This window comes from Pantherophis guttatus, chromosome 3, assembly GCF_059756535.1.
Source record: "Pantherophis guttatus breed Tessera chromosome 3, ASM5975653v1, whole genome shotgun sequence".
Lineage (NCBI taxonomy): Eukaryota > Metazoa > Chordata > Lepidosauria > Squamata > Colubridae > Pantherophis > Pantherophis guttatus.
The window spans coordinates 189,923,569-189,945,383 of NC_142065.1; the positions used below are offsets into that span (position 1 = coordinate 189,923,569).

The 21,815-nt window shown below is 38.6% G+C and overlaps 1 protein-coding gene across 2 annotated transcripts in view; it reads left to right on the forward strand.

Annotated features, from left to right (window-relative positions):
* VPS13B (vacuolar protein sorting 13 homolog B) overlaps positions 1 to 21,815 on the forward strand; it is a 328,745-nt gene that overhangs the window by 304,507 nt on the left and 2,423 nt on the right. For both annotated transcript variants that reach the window (XM_034422515.2, XM_034422516.2), the window contains exons 56-61: positions 720 to 1,543; positions 6,283 to 6,459; positions 7,860 to 8,030; positions 17,301 to 17,477; positions 20,788 to 20,890; positions 21,481 to 21,730. In XM_034422515.2, coding sequence (XP_034278406.2) covers positions 720 to 1,543; positions 6,283 to 6,459; positions 7,860 to 8,030; positions 17,301 to 17,477; positions 20,788 to 20,890; positions 21,481 to 21,730 — 1,702 coding nt within the window. The remainder of the gene's footprint in view (positions 1 to 719; positions 1,544 to 6,282; positions 6,460 to 7,859; positions 8,031 to 17,300; positions 17,478 to 20,787; positions 20,891 to 21,480; positions 21,731 to 21,815) is intronic.

Consider the following 21,815-nt stretch of genomic DNA (forward strand, 5'->3'; position numbering starts at 1 on the left):
TTTGTGTAGTTTTAAAGGATCCTATAATTAGGAATCACCATGAAATGAAGTATCAGTATTTACTGGTTCATTTGCAGTTAAGCTTGGCCAAAGATTAGCTAAGACTATGAATCAAGCCAGCCTATCATCAGTTTAAAATAGTGATGGTGATTTAACACAGGAAAATGCTGCTTCCATAATGTGACATTAATGATCCATAATAGAAACTATCCATATTTATTTATTGTTTATTTATTAATCAAATTTATATGGTTGCCCATCTCATGGAAAGTGACTCTAGATGGTACACAACAATTCAATAAAACAGTAGATATATAAAACAATCATAAGCCTATTATGTAATAATTATTTTAAAAACTATAAAGACAAAGCTAAAACAAAAAGAAAATACTTAGTATATGGAGGTTTGTCAAACAGCCCAAGATATAACAAGATGTGGGGATATTTTCCACTGATTTACTTGCCACTACATTACAAATACAACTGAAAATTACTGTGCATAAAATGTTGCAAGGAAGTTTAAACATAACATTACATTAAGAATTCAAGTATTCATGTATGTTAAATGGGTAGGAAAGGTATAGCTTGGCACATACAATTGTTATCTGTTTGCATGAGTTGACCAGAGCCTCAAGTTCAGTTCATAACAATTGCATATACATTTTATTTTTTTACTTGAAACTGGAGGAATCTTTACAAAGCTGTTTTCTCTTATACAGAAGCCAGGAGCAAAGCCTTGTGTTTAAGTTGTTTATTAACCAGCTGAGCCTCACAGTATATGATGACATCACAAATCCTAAAGTATCATCAGAACTTCTGAGATTCACAATAGACTACATTTATCTAAATATGGTTCCAGTTGCTAGCTACCTTAGACCTCTCTTTCACAAATTTCAAGAAGAGACCACCAGTGGCCTTCAGCAGTTTTATACCCTCCAGATCTACTGTGGAGACTTTCAGCTGGACAATCAGCTTTACAACAAGTCCAATTTTCATTTTCCAGTGGTGTTGTGCCAGGGAGAAAAAAATGAAAACGTTCAGTGGGCTAAAGTCCATAACCTTACACTTTCCAGTAAAGACCTGGAAGAATGTAACCAGAATGCATTTGTAAAACTTTGCATCACTTTGTCAAAAGAGCAGAATTTATTATTTCATGCAAATGACCTCAATTTTGAATTGAAACCAGCCAGGCTGTATGTGGAAGACACCTTTGTGTATTACATTAAGACTTTATTTGAGACCTATCTTCCAGACAGCAAAAGCGTTTGTCGTTCTGCAAAAGCATTAACTGTTAGCCAGGCACTGCCAGAACAGGTGAGGCAACACACGAACGCTTTAGTCAATCCAGTGAAGTTAAGGAAGCTGGCCATCCAGCCAGTAAACCTCTTGGTGAGCATCCATGCTTCGCTGAAGATCTATATTGCTTCGGATCACACTCCTCTCTCCTTTTCTGTGTTCGAACGAGGACCCCTTTTTACAACTGCCAGGCAACTTATTCATGCCCTAGCCATGCATTATGCTGCAGGAGCATTATTTCGAGCAGGTATGTTGTTGTTTTTAAATAGTTTGTTTGTTTGTTTATTTATTTATTTATTTATTTATTTATTTATTTATTTATTTATTATTGCGATTTATATGCCGCCTTTCTCCCTGGGGACTCAAGGCGGCTTACAAAATGACAAATTCCAATACAAATCACAATGAAATAAAATTAAAATCAGCGACCCTATTAAAAACAATTTAAAATTATGACAGTGTACCCCCAAATGGATCAGTAGAGTTGATGGAAGAGCCACGTCTTCAGCTCGCGACGGAAGGAAAGAAATGTGTAGTTGTACACATTTTTTTAGATTAGGTTTACAATGTATTATTGGCTGCATTTCTGAAAGACCCCAATAGACATTATGCTTTGCCCTGCACTGATGACCAAAAACCATATGTTGTCTTTTAGAGATACCTGTTTCTTTCTTTGAGAGAGAGAGAGAAAATCAGTCTGGCAGGACCTTTTCCAACTAACAAGTTTTATTAAAAGGCATAAGCTTTCATCAGCTGCAGCTCATTTCATCAGATGCGAGTTAAGTTGAGGAATGACCGAAGCTTAATCATTATGAGGTTCCAGAAAGTGTAGCTATGGCTACAAAGTACTTAGAATTAACTTCCATTCTTACTCACGGAGATGTTATTTTAAATATTAGGTGGGCTAGATTGAAAACATTCTGGAAAAAGGGGGAGGCAACCAAACTATTTCCATGCTGTTGCTAAGAAAAAATGTATTATCTATTCAGATAGCAGACATCGGGAGGGTTTACTTTTTATTGTCAGCATGCCTATTGCTCCGCAGCTGCAAAGTAACAATCTTGTCTGAAAGAATATTGTCTTTAAAACTTCCATCCGAAAATGAGAAGAAAATTTAGTAATATTAAACAGCAAAAATGATTTGGATTTTTATGGGATATGGTCACAAGCCTTGACACAAAGAGAGAGACGATTCTACATTCTGATTGTCTCTTTGCTGGGCTAGCCAGCCACTCTAGTCGAAATCCCAAACCATTTCTTAACATGATCTCACAAAAGGAGTTTTTTTTCGTGGCATTATTCAATTCATCTCTGTACATTTGAAGCAAATTAGGCCATTGAAAACTGTGTTCTTGTTCAGTTTCTCTTTGGCTGCCGTTTATGATTAGCAATCTGTCTTTCTTCACAGAATCCTCATACTAGACTGGCATGCAGATGTTTATTGTCCTTTGATCTGAGGAGCGTGTTTGTTTTGCTGATTCTTTGCCATCCAAGATCAATACTGAACAGACAATCTTTTAGATGAATGGATAGCTTGTCTTGCTTCCATACCTGCACATTCACAAAATGACTCAATCCCCGTAGCACATTTTTATAGACAAGTATATGCATTGCATTGAAACAATTATTTTTCTCCATTCCAATTGCTGTGACGTAGATCATTCTGATGTGTGCTCCTGTCAGCGACTATGCAGATGGGTGTCAGTGGAAGAGCTAATTTTATATACATCCAGAGGCCCTGTAAATGCTGCAGGACACATACAGATTGGTCTGAGGAGTCCTTGGTCATCTCTGAGTTTGGTTGTTTTCTTGCAGACATTTCATTATCCAAACTAGGTTATCTACTGGTAGTCTGGGTAATAACATGTCTGCAAGAACACAACCAAGCATAGAGAGCACCAGATATTCCCCTTTATTGGTGCCAGTTTGATCTGTTTATAAGAACAGATGAACTCATACATTTTTTGAATTGCTAGACGAGCAAACCATAGAAATTTATTTATTTATTTATTGTTTAAATTTGTATACCGCCCTTCTCCCGAAGGACTCAGGGCGGTGAACAGCCAAAATTAAAATACATACAATATAAAATTTAAAATAATTTAAAACAGAATTAAATCGAATTGGCTTCCCAAAAATTAAAACCCATTACCCTTAAAATAACCCATTAAAATTTTAAGCCAGCCCAGCTTGCTGAAATAGGAAGGTCTTCAAAGCTCGACGGAAGATCCGGAGGTCCGGGATCAGTCGTATTCCTGGGGGTAGCTCGTTCCAGAGGGCGGGTGCCCCCACAGAGAAGGCTCTCCCCCTGGGGGTCGTCAGTCGACATTGCTTGACCGACAGCACCCTGAGGAGGCCCTCTCTGTGGGAGCGAATTGGCCGGTGGGAGGTTATCGGTGGCAGAAGGTGGTCTCGTAAATAACCAGGCCCTAAGCCATGGAGCGCTTTAAAGATGAGAACCAATACCTGATCCATTGTTCACACCTGTCTTGCATGCATACCGTGTTTCCCTGAAAATAAGACCCTATCTTACATTTTTTTGAACCTCGAAATAAGTGCTTGGCCTTATTTTCAGGGAGGTCTTATTATTTTGGGGCATGTGGAGCAAGATGGGGCTCCTCTTGCCGTCTTACCTGATTTTCAGCTCTGCGTTTAAATATTTTTGGGGAGAGCTTATTTTTGGGGGAGGCTTATTTTAGCGCATGTGCTCAAAAGCCCGATTGGGCTTATTATCAGGGGATGTCTTCTTTTCGGGGAAACAGGGTAGACTCCCAGAATTATTTCTAATTCAGAAGGCATAGACAACAGGAGTGGGGAAAGTCGACTTCTGAGGTCTTAAAAGTCAGAATGGAGAGTGCTTGAACTGAAGAAAACAAAAAACAAATAATCTATAGATATTGTTTTCTTCCTTTCAATTGTGTCCAATTCTTAGACTGCCTGAACATGTCCCTGCAGTTTTCTTGGCAAAAGAACTGATAATTCATTCAGCTCTGCCATCCCTAGGGAATTCTTTCCTTGGGAAAACTCCATCACTCAAATGTGAGCTTACATTATAAGCTATCTCAGGTACAAAAACATTCAAAACATTGAAAATGTTATACTTACTACCGGCATAAATGTTTATAGTACTCTTCCATAAAAACCTTGGACTGAAGACAGTTATTGTCTGACTTAATGAGCCAGCATGAAAATATGATCAACTAAGTGATCTGAAAGATGGGACCCTGGGTTAGAAGGTTTGGTATCCATGCAAATTTGAGTATGAATGCACATCCAGTATATTTTCTGAAAATAATATCCTGGTGGCATATAGCCATTTGGAATAATAGCTGATGGCACCATTGCTTGTTTGGAATTCTGAGAGTATTTGCAAGAAGACAAGGTTGGGAGTATTGTTTAAATAGTGTTTACTTTGCTTGTGTAATGCACTGCAAGGTTGTTTGTTTCTTGTTGGATATAGGCAAATAATTGAAGTAGAAAATGCAGTACCACCCTAAAGGCGGTCAAACAAGTTATCTCTTTTATTTGCTTTTGTGGGTAGGTTTATTCAGTTATTGAGACTCACTGAAAAGTTTCAGGAAGAAGCACACTCTTGCTGTATCAGGAATTGGAAAAGGAAAAGAAATGCAAAACAATTAGTTCCATAGCATTTACTGCAGAATCAAAGGAACAGCTTTTGTCAGAGTGGACTCTTAACTATTGTAGCTTATGTGGGTTGTTGTTTTTTTTTAAGTTGTCTTAAAAATAACGGAATGAAAAATCAGAATGTTGAAACACTATTTTTTCTTATTGGCTTGAAAGTCACTTGGTATATCAAATTATTAGACTTTTCTATAACCTTGTAAGTTGATCAGTATAATAAAGCCTTCTCTTCTCACTCTGGAATGTTTTTTCTATCATAAGTTGCAGAAATGCTGCATTAATTGAAAAGAACTGGCAGGAGAAATTGTCCTGAGAAATTGTCCATCCGTTGTGGCTGCTCAGCTGATGATAACAAGCCTGGACAGCTAGTCATGCCTCCAGGCAGGTGTAAAACTAGGCTCTTCTACTTTGACAGGAGCCTCTTTGCAATGCCCTGACTACAGAAAGTCTCCTAGGCTTGGTGGCCTTCTGGTCCTTCTGCCTTCAGAACTAGCATTGCTGGAACGTGCTCAGAGTCAGGCTCCCTGCCAAAGCAACCGTAACTTTGTGTAAGAAACTAAATCTTGGAAATTCCTCCACCCTCAAGCTCTTGTGGGGAACTTATAAGGATCCTCCCTCTGAGTAATTTAATCAGCATGCAAATGCCATTTCTGTTTACACAGTTATGTTGAGCAAGAAGTCATTTATCTGGCCATAACTAGAACTCCACAGGAAAGTGATCAGCACAGAGCTGTTGGGTGGATTAAAATAATTCCCTGTGCTTGTCAAAAACCTGCATCCCCTTTCCCAACACCCCATCAAGCAGCTGACCTTCATGCTCCCCCCCCCCCCCAAGGCGGGCAGTGTGTCACTGTAAACTAGCTGTCACGACTCTTCGGCTGCGTAGACGTGAAATAACAAAGTCGCTTGGGGAGATGTAAAGCCTCCAAAGCAAAATAAGCCTCTGGTCCTATCACTCCCGGTGCTCTTTAACTGCAGTACCCATCTCTCCTCACATAGCTTTAGCAGAAATACAGGAGGCTTATGGAAGGAAGTCATTTGAAAGTTATTTGCGTTTTTGCCAAAGAGATTTCTTTGATTTAGAAAGCATGAAAGATTGCCATGACTGAATCTGTAGTGGATGAGCTATTTCCCGTGTTTTTCTCAAAGGAAGTTTATGATGTGATAAATTTCAGTGTTTAAAAAAATGGGGGGGGGGGCGAGGGGATGAGAGTTAGGGGGTTTTATTCCCCTTCTTCTTCTTCTTCTTCTTCTCTTTTTACTTAACTGCAGCTTCTGTGAAGTTAGCGTGAACCTCAACACACACACATATATATATATTTTTAACCATGCCTTCTTTTGCAGGATGGGTTGTTGGATCTCTGGAAATTCTCGGCAGCCCAGCCAGTTTGGTGAGAAGCGTTGGGAATGGGATTGCAGACTTCTTCAGGCTTCCTTATGAAGGCCTCACCCGTGGTCCAGGAGCCTTTGTTAGTGGGGTTTCCAGAGGAACCACATCATTTGTAAAGCACATATCCAAAGGTATCTGTCTATCTTTTCCTTCTAATTCCACTGCATTCTCATCAGCAGGGAGTCTTAAAGGAAGGCATCAAACTTTTCAGATGAACTTGCTACTACCCTCAGCTTCCTTTAAACTCCTTGAGTCTCAGTGAAAGGCATAGATTGCTCTGCGTGTGTATTGGGGGGGGGGAAACTTTTTCTATTCTGTTATTGTTTCTACTAGTGACTTAAGCTTTCCCACATGACCATTTTGTAATGCAGTAACTGAGGAGAAACGTTAAAGAAGTTCTGCAGTGCTTCAGAAATCTTACACCACATTGCCTCATCATATCTAGTTGAAAAGATAATAATAGACACCGTTATTAAATATTGCTGAACACATTTGTAAAAGCAAGCACACATCTGGCTTTCCCTGGATTTCTGTACAGACATAGCGCCATCTCGTGGCTTCCTTAGGCCAGCTGGAAAATAGAAAAGATTCAAAGACGGGGAAAAACTGCTAGTTTGCCAGCAGTTCAAAGCACCAGTCAGATTATCTCCACGTAGTACTATTGTTTGCTGAACCTTCGTTACCTGGTTGCTTCTTGATTTAGGATACAGTTTAAACAATCTTTTCATAGCCAGACAAAATCATGCTTATTTCTCCTATGGCCTGGATGTGGAAAAATTTTTTGAAAGTGGAAATTCTCCTTTTGAAAACCGGGGTGGGTGGGGGGGAAGCTAAGAATTTTACTTAGTTCCCTGGAGTCCATTATAGATTGCCACATTGCCAATCCCAGTTTAAGTTTTGTTGTATCATGGTTAACAGGAGGCTTCATAATAAAAGCTACTGAGTAGATTAAGAATTGGGGGCATTTATTATTGGTAATGTTTATTAATACAGTAGTATCATTTATTATTAGTGTAACATACCATTTTTATGTGTTATGGATCTTGATTGTAGTAGTTTCCATTATTTTTAAACAAAATACAGATAGTCCTTGACTTGTGACCACAGTTGGCCCAGAATTGCTGACGCTAGGTGAGACATTTGATAAATGAATTTTGCCCCATTTTACAATTTCTTGCCACAGTTGTTAAGTGAATACTGAAGCTCCTTAAGTTAGTAATGTGGTTGTTAAGTGAATTTGGCTTCCCCATTGCCTTTGCTTGTCAGAAGGTCGCAAAAGGTGACCACACGACCCCGGGACACCGCAACTGTCATAAATATGAGGCAGTTCCCAGGCATTTGAATTTTGAACACATGACTAGAGGGGTGCCACCATAGTCGTAAGGGTGAAAAACTTTTAAATCACTTTTTTTTCCAGTGCTGTAACTTTGAATGGACACTAAACGAACTGTTGTAAGTCAAGGACTATCTGTAATAACATCTCTTGCCCTTTCCAAATTAACTGGGCATTTACTCATCGGTTTGCCTTCAGGTACACTAACATCCATTACCAACCTAGCAACAAGCCTGGCACGAAATATGGATAGGCTTTCCTTGGACGAGGAGCATTACAATCGGCAAGAAGAATGGAGAAGGCAGCTGCCAGAAAATCTGGGAGAAGGACTAAGACAAGGCCTTTCCCGGTTGGGCATCAGCCTTCTGGGTAAGACAACCTCTTTGGTCTTCATTATGTTCAGCATTTGGGAAAATGGGATCTGGAAATACCTGCAGGGTGGATATGTTTATGCGGTCTTTTCCTTTTGCCAACTTGAGTACAACTTTTTTGAGTGCAGTTTCCAATTCCAGATTCTTCCTTGAGCGAGGGCAAAAAAGTAGGGCGTGAGAGATGGCAGAAGCAAGATCTGTGTGCCCCATAGTGTAGATATTGCAGTCTCAGCTAGGCAAAATACAGTTCCTCCACTATTCTCAATTCCTCTAGTTTTTCCCATTTAACCGAAAGTGAGTTATATATATTCCCACCTCGGTGGGGATAAGAAAATTCATTTGAAATGAACGCTTGTGTCAGAGGTAGCCACTGCCAAGTGGAAGGAACCGAGGCTGGGCAAGCAAAGCACAGTTAGAAAGTAAGGCTGTTGCCTTGGACAGCAGTAAGTTATGTTCTCAACTGTGATGGGATCCTCCCCGGGGGACCCAGAGTGTGCTTTGGGATGGGAGGAAGCACATACATTATTTCCCTGTATTATTTGATTTCCTTTCCCTAGCCAGGCCCTGGATAGGCTGATTATTCCTGGCAAGGAATTCTCCCTGAATCATATCAGTCTTGCAGGAATGACTGCCTCTCCCCCCACTTCACCCACCCCATTCCCCCCACACCCCACACCCCATCTCATCATCCTAATCTAATCTGAGAAAAAAGAGGGCTCAGAAAAAGCTCTGGTTTCTTGTAATTATGAGTTTCTATAACCTTGGAGGGGAACAGAGACAGGATGTTTTAGCCATCTGGTAAGACCGATGCTAGAGGAAGGCTCCGTTTCACAGAGCTGTATATGTAAGCAGCAACGGCATGTGAATTATACGCACTTGGGGAACAGATTATTTAAGGGGGAATCACAGAGTAATCTAATTCAGAAGGAAAGCAGGTTCACAACAATGATTGCTGGAGGCCAAGACTCCAAATCTTGGAGAGTTTATATAGAAATGGATTTTTTTCAGCCTCTGGCTTTAACTTGTTACTCCCCCATGTTGCTCCCAGTATGGACTGAGTAGATCATACTAGAGCCTCTTGCTTAGCTAACCAGCAAAACAGCTTGTCCTGGGCAAGGAATGCTCTGTTCAGTATCCCTGCAACAAAGCAAGTTTATTAACACAATTCACTGAAGGTGAACGGAGATGAACACCCATTTAAAAATTAACATCAAAAGGCCACCAGAAACGACCTGCCCCAAACTAAAGGCTACCGAAGAATAATACTTAAATCTGCATTATATTGTTTTAATTGCATGTGTTATGTAGTAGGCTTGTGGAGGAGATCTTTTGGATCTTTTAATTATGCGAGTGAAGACTTTGCAACACATGAGAGTGTGCACAAAGCACCTGTATCTGAATCATTAAAATGAGCTGTTTTGGGGGGAGGGGGGGTGTAGGGGGACTTGTGCAGCATCTGTGGGGACCAATCCTGGCTGTCTTGCCATGTCCATTCATGCAAAGCAACTTACTTTCCCTTAATATCTTGTAAATAGTAGAAAAACACAAGAGTTCCATATTTTTTTTCCTTTCAGTGAAAAGTAATAGTGTTGTTTTCTGAAGTTCCCATTGCTTCACAGCGCTTCAATTTGCTCGATTATAAAACATCTGGGGGCACCAAGTTGGGGAAGGTTAACTTAGATGCTTGTTTTTGTTTGAAAACAAGTTCAAATATCACATAAACATTGATGAAAAATATTTCTTCAGAAGAAGATGACACATTTGTGCCAATTTAATTAACCACTATATAGACATTTCTAAAAGGAAAGCAGGATTTAGAATTGTGAAAGAAGAATGTACACAGACCTTGTTTTACTAGCCAAAAAAAATCACAAATATGTATTGCTTGACAAATGCTTTCATGGGATTATGAGACCACACTGTCATCCTGGGAGATCAAAGTGACTAGAAATAAGCAAACATAAAAGTTCAGAAGAATCTTGTTTGAAAAGATTTTTTTTCTGTTTCTTAAAAAAATCCTTCCCTTGTAATTCAATAACATAATTATATTATATTATATTATATTATATTACATTGTATTATATTATATTATAATATTATTATATTATAATATTATATAATATAATGTAATATAATATATTACTGTACTATATTGTATTATATTGTATTGATTAGATTAGATTAGATTAGATTAGATTAGATTATAATAATTCACTAAATTTATGTAGCTGTCCATGTCACCAGAAGTGACTCAGGGCAGCATACAACAATCAAATAAAATAAATAATATAAAAACAATCATTGTAAAAATAGGCAATCATTATTAAAAGTTAAAATATTTCTTAAAAAGTAAAGTACATAAACCATAAGTAGAGAGAGTAAATATTGCAAGTATTTATCATCTGTAATAAGGGAGCTACCTTAAAATGCTGCCAGTTCCTTGGGATCCCCAAGCCTAGTGACATGACCAGGTCTGGCATGACTTCCTGAATATTAACAGGGACATAACCTGACTTCTTGGGGGCAGGGGGTTGTTTCTTATGATGGACAATTTCATGGCTTCCTATTTTACCCTTCAATAGGACATTCTTATGATATTGTATATTATTTCCATAATGTACATTGTACTAACATTATAAGGAAGGGACCCATTAGAGGTACTTCACATTTTTAAAATCTTAGTTTGACCTACACATGACAATGTCATAATATGATTTGTTTCTTCATATAGAATGATGTGTGAATGGAACACTAAACAATTTTTTAAATAAGAATTTGTACCTTTCTAGTTTATGCCTGTTTTATTCTTATGCTCTCCCCTAGTCTCATATTAATTAGCCTTCAAAGGGTGCAAATTAAGAGCCACTAAAAAAGGTAGGAGAATAAATCAGGAATTGTTCAAATAAGCCAACGTAATTTTATTCAATAGAAAGACCAACTTACTTGCTCTGAGTTCAGCAAAATAAATTATACTTGATGTGTAAATGCAATTAGTAGCCTAGTTCATACATAACATTAAATCATGTTGTGGTTTGTTATTTTTCAATGGTTTTATTTATGAACAAAATTAATATAACTTATTCAACAAAGCATGCAGTTGTTAAAATTCTAGGTTATCATATATGAAATAGGGCAGTATACTTTACCTGGAAATAATTTGTCAGTGAAATTTTCAATTTTTCAAATGTTAGAAAAGTGATAAAAATGGTAGAAAATTATGTTACGGCATGACAGAACCCTACAGCAAGTGTGTGCGTATGTGTGTTTGTGTTTGTGTTTGTGTATAGTTAGATATATAGATATGTGTATATACACAGAAAGAGGGGGAAGAGAGAGAGAGGGAGGGAGGGAGGGAGGGAGGGAAGGAGGAAGAGAAATAACCTACAGTATCTGCCAAGAAAGATGTATCTACAATATATATTCTACTTTGTAGAAAATGTCTACAAAGACTATTTCATTACGCTTTGAAATCTTAACAAGCAGAATCCTTGGTAAAAGCATCACGTACAAACTACTATCCCAGGAATATTTAAAAAAACATTTTGTATTTTAGCTATGACAGCCATGGACAATCTCCCCAAAAGAAAATGTGTGGTGCATGATTAATACATACCAGCATGTTCACCATTTATTTGTGCCTCTGCACTCCAGAACATAATTACTGTAGAGTTCTGTAGAAAAGCTCCTCAGATCAATCAATTATTAAGGTTCTTCAATATAGTGAAAGTTGCAGCAGCCACACCACCTTCGGTTCTTTGATTAGCTACAGAGAAGATTGGTTGAATTTATCTAGCTCTGAAGATTTTCTAGAAAGCTCTCATTATTACATGAATAATTGTGACCGGACCAACAGAATCTTCTTGATCCTCCAGGAATTTAGACACTGCGATGGAAATCTGTTGTATTTCACTCAAACGGATCACTTCTGGCTCTTAATTGCTGCCTTTACTCAAGATATCGACGAGAAATTTGAGTTTACAATTTGGCTTAGGCTGCGTTGCCTGCACTGTTTTGCTTAATCAGAATGAAAGACTTGAACTGGCAATGAGATTCTGTTTACAAATTCTTTGTTGCTGAAATAATTCCCACTACTCTTAGTCTCAGAAAAATTAACTCTCCAAATAAATTACAAGCACTTTGTGATATAAGTATCTGAAGAATTTAAATTGCGTTTTAGGAGTAATGAATACACAAGCAGATATTTTCAGGAGCGCCAGACTTTATCATCTGCTAGTATTTTAAAGTATCGCATTCAACGCAAACCCAGCCTGAGTGAACAATTCTGTAAATAATGGGTCCATCAATATTTGATACCTCCTCATAATCTCTGTTTTCACCTGTCTCCTCTGGTGTGTGAGATTTCAAACAATATATTTTTCATGGCTCTTTCCAGATTTCATTGGTTTACCATGTCATAAATGAGTTTGTCTGATAGCCTTGAAAAATTCTAGTTGCATATTCTAAGGTTTGTTAATTGTTATTTCTTAAACCAAGGCAATTTTAGGAATCTAACATTGTGATAGATGGAAAGAAACAAAATATGTTGAACTTGATAATACAATATTTTTTCAGCTGTTATTGAAGGAGAGGTACACTTGAAGAGCCTTACTCAAATGGAGTCAGGGAAAAGCATAAGATGCTACCATATCTGTTTCCCAGATGGCATGTTGCATTGGCACACCCATTTTATCTAAACTCTTTTGTACAGAAATTGCTGAAATACATAGGATGCGTAGTACATTGTTTAAATGTGATTTGCCAGAAACCTTGTATTAGTTCTAACCCAAAGTTTTTAAATGTTAATAAGCTATGGGTAGTGCTTGACTTTTGAAAACTTTTGGGACCAGAATCTTGATCATTGAGCAAAGCAGTTATTAAGTGAAATGTCATGTGATGGTTTCATTCAACGACTGCAATCTTGGCACTCTTGGTTGTGGTCTTTAAGCAATCATTAAGTGGACAGAGTGTCAGATAAAGAATGTGGCATGTCTCAGGGCCATGGGAGTTGTCCTAGGAGGCCTGGTGCATGCCATACATGAGTTGAAGGGTGCTGCGGTGTGGTGCAAAGCCACAGGTGCCCATGGAGGTTTCAGACACCGACCGAGCCCACCAGCACAAGGAAAGCTGGTGTGGCCTGGAAAACCTCACTCACCCACCTGGCCCACCAGTGCATGCAAAGCATTGATTTGGAGAAGGAGGCTTTAAGAATGGAGCCCATTTGGAGAATGCCCCAAGGCAACCTCAGTAAGACAGTTGTGCCTTGTATTGGCTGGATGTGTCTGTCAGGTAAATGGAGCATTTTGTATGTGCTGGTAGGCCAGGTGTGTAGCAGAGCATGGACTAGTGGGCTAGGTGGACAGCTGAAATTGGGGGGCAGATAGGTGGGCAGGGAGCATTGCATTGCCACTGTGGTCATAAGTGTGGGCAGGTTGCCAAGTGCCGAATTTTTATCATGTGATCATAGGGGTGCTGCAATGGCCATAACTTTGGGCACAAGTCCCTTTATTCAGCACTGTTGTAATTTAGAATGGTTGTTGAATAAATGGTCATAAGTCAAAGACTACCCTTATTCAGTTCTGACCAATTTCTTTGACTAGACAAACTAGGTAAGATGAAAGAAGTCAATAATAGTGACTTGACACTGTTTTGAGAAAGAGCATTTTTATTTTCTTTTTGGATGCTACAGTATAGTTTGAAGAAGCAAAATGTCCAAATACAAACACAAGAAGCAGGAATATTTGTTAGACCTGAGGACGTCTTCAGAAAAAAAGAAATAAGGAAATGGCAAGGACAAGTCACTTTTAATCGGGTAGCATGAGCTGAAAAAATAGTGCCCTTTTCAATAAAAAGAGAAAAAATCCTTTTCTGGGAGAAATAACTTTCATGTTATAATTCTGCAGTATGCACTCAGAGGTGGTATTCAGCAAGTTCTGACCAGTTCTGGAGAACCGGTAGCAGAATTTTTGAGTAGTTTGGAGAACCGGTAAATACTGACCCCACCCCCATCTATTCTCTGCCTCCTGAGTCCCAGCTGGTCAGGAAGAAATTGGGATTTTGCAGTAACCTTCCCCTGGAATGGGGAGGAAATGGAGATTTTACAGTATCCTTCCCCTTCCACGCCCACCAAGCCACGCCACACCCACAGGACCAGTAGTTTAAAAAAATTTGAATCCCACCACTGTATAATGCACTGAAAGAATAATGGCTTCTGTATGCTAGACATTTTCCCCAGGCGCTCACCCATGTTTTCCTGGGGTTCTGGATCTATATTTATTTATTATTAAATTTGTTTGCTGCCCATCTCGCCGCAAGGCAACTGTGTGTGAAAAGTCTGGAAACAAACTTCAGTGAGAACATCACTAAAGGTAAAAAGAGAAGGCAGTCTTAGTGGGAAAGAAGCTATCAAAGAGGAATTAAGCACCCTTCACTTCTTCAGAACTAAAAAAGCTTCTTGGATGAAAAGCTAAATGTTTTCAAAGAAAAAACAAGAAAGACCAGTTGCCTTATGGAAAAGCACTTTTGGGACTTCACTTTTTTAGCATTAATTACTTCCTGTTGAGGGCTGTCTGCAAAAGAGAAAGGCAGCTGTAGTAGCATAATATGTAGTTTGGTTTTTAAATGCAAGATAAAATTAGACAGCATATTCCTAAGTGTGCAAGGGTTTTATACAAGTAGTAATTACTGTATTTGCATCCCTCCCCAATGCATTGAAGACTACCGCATCTTCTTCAAGTACAAAGTGCATCTTCCTTTGGTGATGGATACTTGTCTAATGCCTGTCAATGCCACAGAATACACATGTTCAAGCTAGAGAGGGATCAAGGGCAATTTTTGAATATAAAGAAAATGTGTTGTGGCCTAGAATGGGAAAATGTTTCATTTCAAGAACAGCTGAATATATTTTAAATTTTTAGTAAAATGCCACTATAGTAAAGCAGTCATTTTAATACAATTGTACTGCTCATTCCTTTAATTTTTAAAAAAAATAATAATCATGATCTATTAGTTAAAGGAAAAAACATTTCCATCTCATCTCAGGCAGGACTCATGGGTGGATTGTAAAATGGATGCAAAGAACAACCTGAAACCACCAGAGAGCAATGGCTAATTTGTGAGTCTTATGGAGGGTAGAGATTCTGCTTTTCAATTAGTTTTGTTGTCCCCAAAAGCACCTAATCGTTTTATGCAAAAATATTTGTGTTTGTTGTTGTTGTTGTTTATGTGCACAAAATGAATAACAGTTGGCCCTAATATAGTTATTGTCCACATGGGATGAAAAAGGTGTCTCTTGCCCATATTTCCATATTTGGAGGGCTTACAAAGAGATCTGGAAGCTTCAGCTAGTCTTTTCTGTACTGAATGATGACTTTCAGCACAAGCACTTCAGATTCATAATGTAACACCTTGTCATCGTGTTCAATCATTATCCTTTTAGTGAGATCCAAATAAATTATCCATCAAAGTTACAACAGCTAGAGGCATCTCTGGGGTACATGGCTTGAATAAACTCAGGATCAAAGGAAGATCCCACCTGACATACCTGTTTACATTTAGGAAGATTTAAACTGCTGTTCTCTGTTGATATGAAAAGCTGGAGGGTCATTAAGGCACTTGTAAAAGTTTGACCTGTACACATTAAAATAAAATATGATTGTGTTCACAAAAACAGCAACAAAAGTCTCCAGGCCTAATTCTACTAAACTTAGTAATATATTAAAGATTGCATTGGTTTATGACCATTTTGATAATATAAGGGCATGTTAAAATGATATAGTGGGCATAGGAAAGGCTTAAGGGTTTGTGAGATTTACTTTAAATAGAGGTCTAAAATCTTACAATGTTAGCAGAAAATTGTTCTCATCTAAAATACACATATATACAATATATTCTTTTTAAAAATGAATTCTTAAGTTTATCAGGATACAAAATACAACAGAAAATGAAAATTGTGGGAAAATGAAGAAGGGAAGGAGAAGAGTGTAGGGAAAAGAAAGGGAAAGAAAGAAAAAACTTTGCCGACTCTTTTTAGTGCAGTAGAATAAAGTAATAACATTGTAGCTGTAGCATGTGTACTAACCATTACTGTAACAACAAACCTATCTTATCAGCAAAATCCAAAGTCAACATTTCATTTTTCTCTCTCAAGCACAAAATCTAGAAGCAAAATATATACAATATATTCAATTTTGCGATTCAATAACTTTATTTAGAAAAAAAAGGTGGAAGTTTAAAAGACACCTAATGAAGCCAAGTTTTAATATTTTATCTGCTAGTCCCCAGTATGGTACCAACGTAAATCAAAAGGTCAACACACATCTACATTAGTGCTTCTCAGGCTCCATATCCTATGCCTCACTTAATTTTGTTTTATTTATTTTATTGGGTCGATTTATTGGTTCGATTTATATGCCGCCCTTTTCCGGAGACTCAGGGCGGCTTACAATGCGTTAAGCAATAGCCTTCATACTTTTGTATATACCTGCTTAGTAGGGCTTTCGGGCCCCCCCAAGCGGTATTCTTTTTTATATAAAGTCAGCTTATTGCCCCCACAATCTGAGTCCTCATTTTACCTAACTCGAAAGGATGGAAGGCTGAGTCAACCTTGAGTCTGGTGAGATTTGAACTTGCAGTAATTTCAGGCAGCTGGGGTTACTTAACAGTGCTTTAGTCTGCTGCGCCACCAAGCCTCTATTTTATATTTTAAAAGAAGTAAATTTTTACTTTTACACCAAGGCTCTATTTTATATTTTTAAAGAAGTAAATGTGAAGTCAGCATGTTGCAAAGCTTAACGTTTATTTACAATAATGTTTTGAATTCCGTAGAAATCTTAGCAGATATCATAGAAACTACAGCTCAGGGGTTGCTTTGGAAGTATGTTCAAAGAAGGCAGAAATACGGGTTGATATGATATATTCAGAACCACTAGAATGGTTCTTGGGGAACAATTTCCTGAATTTGCTTTTCTGGTAAACTGTTTTGTAACTGGGTACGCCCATCATTGCAATAATCTGGGTGAGGGTCCAAAACATGCTATCAGTAATCCAAATCTGTGAAGCAGCTCAAAACATTGGACTCTCTTAAGTGAAATAAGATGTGACTAGCATAAATTTTCTTACCCTGAATTAAAAGGACCCAATATCAGTTCCTTATTGCTGTGTTAGACAAAGGCATAATATTCAAATGAAATGAAGCAAAAATGTTCAAAAATCAATATTTCATCTTTCTCGGAGATTATATCATTCTGTCATACTTGAAAACTCTTTACAGGTGCAATTGCTGGGATTGTAGATCAGCCAATGCAGAACTTCCAGAAAACATCGGAAGCCCAGGCTTCAGCGGGACTCAAAGCCAAAGGCGTGATCTCTGGTGTGGGGAAAGGAATCATGGGAGTTTTTGCTAAGCCTATTGGAGGAGCAGCTGAGTTAGTCTCCCAGACTGGCTATGGTAGGTTTGAGCAAATGTATGAATTCAGCTCATTGATAGTTTTCATGTATTATTTTAATTGTAGCATGTAGTATTACTAAAATCTTATTTAAAATATATATTTCCCTCCCACCACGACATTCTTTTAATGAGATTACACTATTTTCTTATTTCAGATGCTTAGCCCTCATTAGCCAGTTTTTTTTTAATTTATATATAAAATGCATTGCAAAACAAGCAAATTTAGTAGAGGAGTTTACCTGAGATTAAATCTTCTTAAAATATAAACAGCCAATTTAAGTCATAAATTCCTGATAAACCATAAGTGTTACCTATCTCAGTGAGGAAATTCTGTGAAGCTCAGATGATCTTGCACAGTTCACTATGACTAGTGGAAGCTAAGTGCCTATTTACACCAAGATCAGTCTTTTGTCTTGATAACCGTAGTACAAAGCAGTTGCCAGCTGTTATTTCTGCTTCCAGACGTACTGCTGAAAAAAATAAGATGCGTTCTGAATTTTCCCACCAGGTTATATGACACCACTGTATAAAGTATGCTCACTTTATCTGAGCCAGGCCCAGATGTGTCAATATTCCATTAATGGTATATTAGATTGTATCCAAGAATTGCAAACATTGTAGATATCATTGCTATAATGTGATTACTCATATAGCATCTTCCTTTAACTGGCTCAATGTTTTTTTCCTTGAGATGAGTCACTAACTGCTTACGCTGGCCAGCTTTTTTTATTTCCATTAACTAAACTGTTAGGCATTATTTTGCACCCAAAAGAATGAAGAGTGTAACCACTCTGTTCTGCTCCTCCATGCTTTTCAAAACATCTTGGAGCTAAAGATCCTGTTTGGACAAATGATAAAATTAGAGGCCTGGGTTTCAAGCACATCGCTTGAAGAAATAGGGGGTCATCCAAAGGTTACTCTCACAGGTTTTCCCTAAATTCTTCATCAGTTCCAAAAGCATAAAAAGAAGCCCCCCACCCCCACCCCAAAAGCCACCTACAACTGTTCATCTTCAATATATATATCTTCATCCTTCCTAATCCATATCCAAGAATTTCCTAATTCTCTGAAGAGGTTTTGGAGGGACAAGATGAAACTGTTGTGGGTGGCTGTTTTCTCACATAGTTGTTTATCCAACATGTGTGTCAGATGTGTAGTTTTTTAGCCTGTTGAGCAATTGGAAGTTTGTTGCACACAAAACTTCAATTCTAGGAAAACTAGAGAAAGAAAAAAATTGGAAGTTAGTGTAAGAGATGTTCCATGTTACATAGATTTTAGATTTTTAAAAAACGTTGGCAATTGAGAAGTGACCCGAAATAATGGAAAAGATGCACTTTACTGCAAACAGTGGCTTGAAACCAGAGAGCAAATTTAGCAGAGCCAACTTTGCAGAACTCAGAAGACAGTTTTTGTTGTTGTTGTTTGTTGAATAACAATCTGTCCCCCCCAAAAAAAAGTGTCGAGTTCTTTTGCAACTCTCTTTTTTCCTCCATTTGAAACTGGGTTTGCAATACAACATTGCCCTGAGTGCATAGAATTAATGACAGAGCCTGCTAGATTCTGACAGCTGTATTTCTATTTTTTTGTGTCTATTGGCTGAGAGAACTGAGTCTTTTCCATAATAAATGGAAGTGCATGGAGTTATATCTTGCTTGTGACAAATGGGCGAATGGGCTTATGACTTACGAGAGGAACAAGACCACACAGAAGTAATCACACATTCTGCTTTTCCATCTGCCAATGACTATCTCACTCACAATAACACTGAAAAATTTCAATCAGCTAATTATTACAACTAGAATATATCTTTTGAGCATTACCAGGAGTTGGTGTAAGTTCAATATTAAAGTCAATTCTTTCTGAACAACACCAGTGCATTATTTAATTTGGTATTTGTTTTATAAATTTTTACCCTGATGCAGAAATGTTTGATGAATTAGTGCTTAGCTCTCTCTCCCTATCCAGAAATTCTGCCATCCTCTAAGATGCACCTCAGTTTCAATCCCAGTTATAAAACATTTATCATTTAAGTCAGGGGTGTCAAACTCAATTTCATTGAGGGCCACATCAAGGTTGTGTTTGACCTCAGGGGGGCATGACCAGCCTGACGTCACTCCTCTCGGGGGGCGCCTCTGGTGGCCCAAGGGTTTTGGCAACGCAAACAGGCTCCTGAGCTCCGTTTTCAGCTGCCATGACCTCCTGCAACCCTCTGCCAGTGAAAACGGAGCTTGGGAGGGCCATGTGCAGTGGTGGGTTGCTCCCGGTTTTGTCCGGTTCTTGAGAACTGGTAGTAAAAGCGGTGGGAGGCTACGCCCACCCACCCGGATGTCATAAGGTACCATATGCATAGAAGCTTCTGTACATGTGCAGAAGCACGAGCAAGCAAAGCGAGCGCTCCCAGTGCGAACCGGTAGTAAGGGTAAGTAGTACCCACCCCTGGCTATGTGTGGCCCTCCCGAACTCCATTTTCACTGGCAGAGGGTTACAAGAGGCCGTGGCAGCCGAAAAAAAGAGCTCAGGAGCCCGTTTTCATTGGCCAGAGCACCACGAGCCGGTCCTTTGCTGTTTCTAGGGCAGCCCGGCGGGCTGGATCCGGCCCCCAGGCCTTGAGTTTGGCACCCCTGTTTTAAGTAAATCATCCAGTTATTGACTCTCTGTCATTTCCCAGCATAAGGGCCATGACCTGTGCCAGCCATCAGAAAGCAACATGCTAAGTCACCCCCTTGTTCTCCTGATCAGGGCAAACAGGAAGAGAAGTAGACCTCTACAGAGCTCTGCTGTAGTGCAAGAAGACACCTCTCACATTTCAGATGCCCCAAGAGAATTCATAAACATTTGGGTTTCATATTTAACAGATGCATTAAGTAATTTACGTTGAAATGCAGTATCGGGGGCAAATTTACCTGCTGCTTTTTGCTAATTGTGAGATACTCATGAAATAATGTGATTAAGCAAGAAAGTTAACCATGGTCTTGGATTGATATGCCTACATTCTTAACTAACTTGTCCAATCCCTTTCTAAATCTATGGCCCTCAAGAGCATTTAATTTTCCCTAATTGCTAGTATGTGACTGATGATCCGGCTTTTGTTTATTTCTAGCTAATGCTAAAATCCATTACGGTTAAGTGCATGATTATTGTGTTCTAATATTGAATGAATTATCTCCACTAGAGTGTCCAAAGATGTGACATCACTTTGGATCTGCACAATTTTATGGACTGTTTAAGAACATGACATCATCGCAACATGTTTCTGTTTTCCCACCCTGTAAAAACAAAACCAAAAACAGCCTAACTTTTATCACCACAGGTATTTTGCATGGAGCTGGACTTTCCCAGCACCCTAAACAGCGATGTCCTCCGAGCGATCAACATGCTGAACAGGCACCAAACAGCCACGTCAAATATGTCTGGTAAATTATCTGGATACTGACTGACTCATTTCTATACCCCAAGTGTTGATTAATAGATTCTGGCTTCTGGTCAAGCTAACAGAGCAAAAGGCTGACTTACAGCAGAATATGTAGGAATGCTAAACATAAAGTTCAGCAGAGGCCCTCTCTGAAAGCCAGCTGTCCTTTGAGCTTTGGAGATCTGATGTGAGCCTGTCTTTGTTTATGAAAGATATTACTTAGTTGCCTTTGCCCAAACATTGGACATCTCGAGAAATAACTGCTACAGTAGTTTCTTCTCAGTTTGATTCCAGTTCCCAGTTCCAATCCCTTGGAGTGGATTCAGGGCTGGAATAAGAAATGAATTGGACAAAAGAGATGTGGTTGTGACCATCAGTTAGGTCAGCTTGGCTGCAGAAGACGGAGGTTTGAGAGTATTACAAAATAAACAAGACCTCTTTGGGATTTAAAATCATAGCAAGTTTTGCAAAAAAAAAAAAATTGTTTCTGTGTCATGCTCCCGCTTCTTTAGAGGGGAAAAAAAAAAGGCAGCAGAAATTTTGACTATCAGGTGAATGCATGTTCTTCATCTTGAACCTTTTTTTAAATAGGAAAATGCTTCAGTCACTGGGGAGACCAGAGGTCCACATGGCCCTGGATGTGATAATTGTGAGTGGATCAGGCCAAGAACACGAAGGATGTTTACTCCTTACTTCAGAAGTGCTGTTTGTGGTTAGCATTGATGAAGACACACAGCAACAGGCATTCCCAGTGACAGAAATTGAGTGCCTGCTAGACCGTAAACAAAGCAATATGTTGAAGGTGCAGCTCAAACAGCAGAGAGTGTCTTGTGATCTAGAGGTAAAGCTCCAGACTTATTTTATTTGCAGTCTTTAAAAACAGCCATGATTTTTTTTTAGAACTTTATTAGCAATACACTACCCTT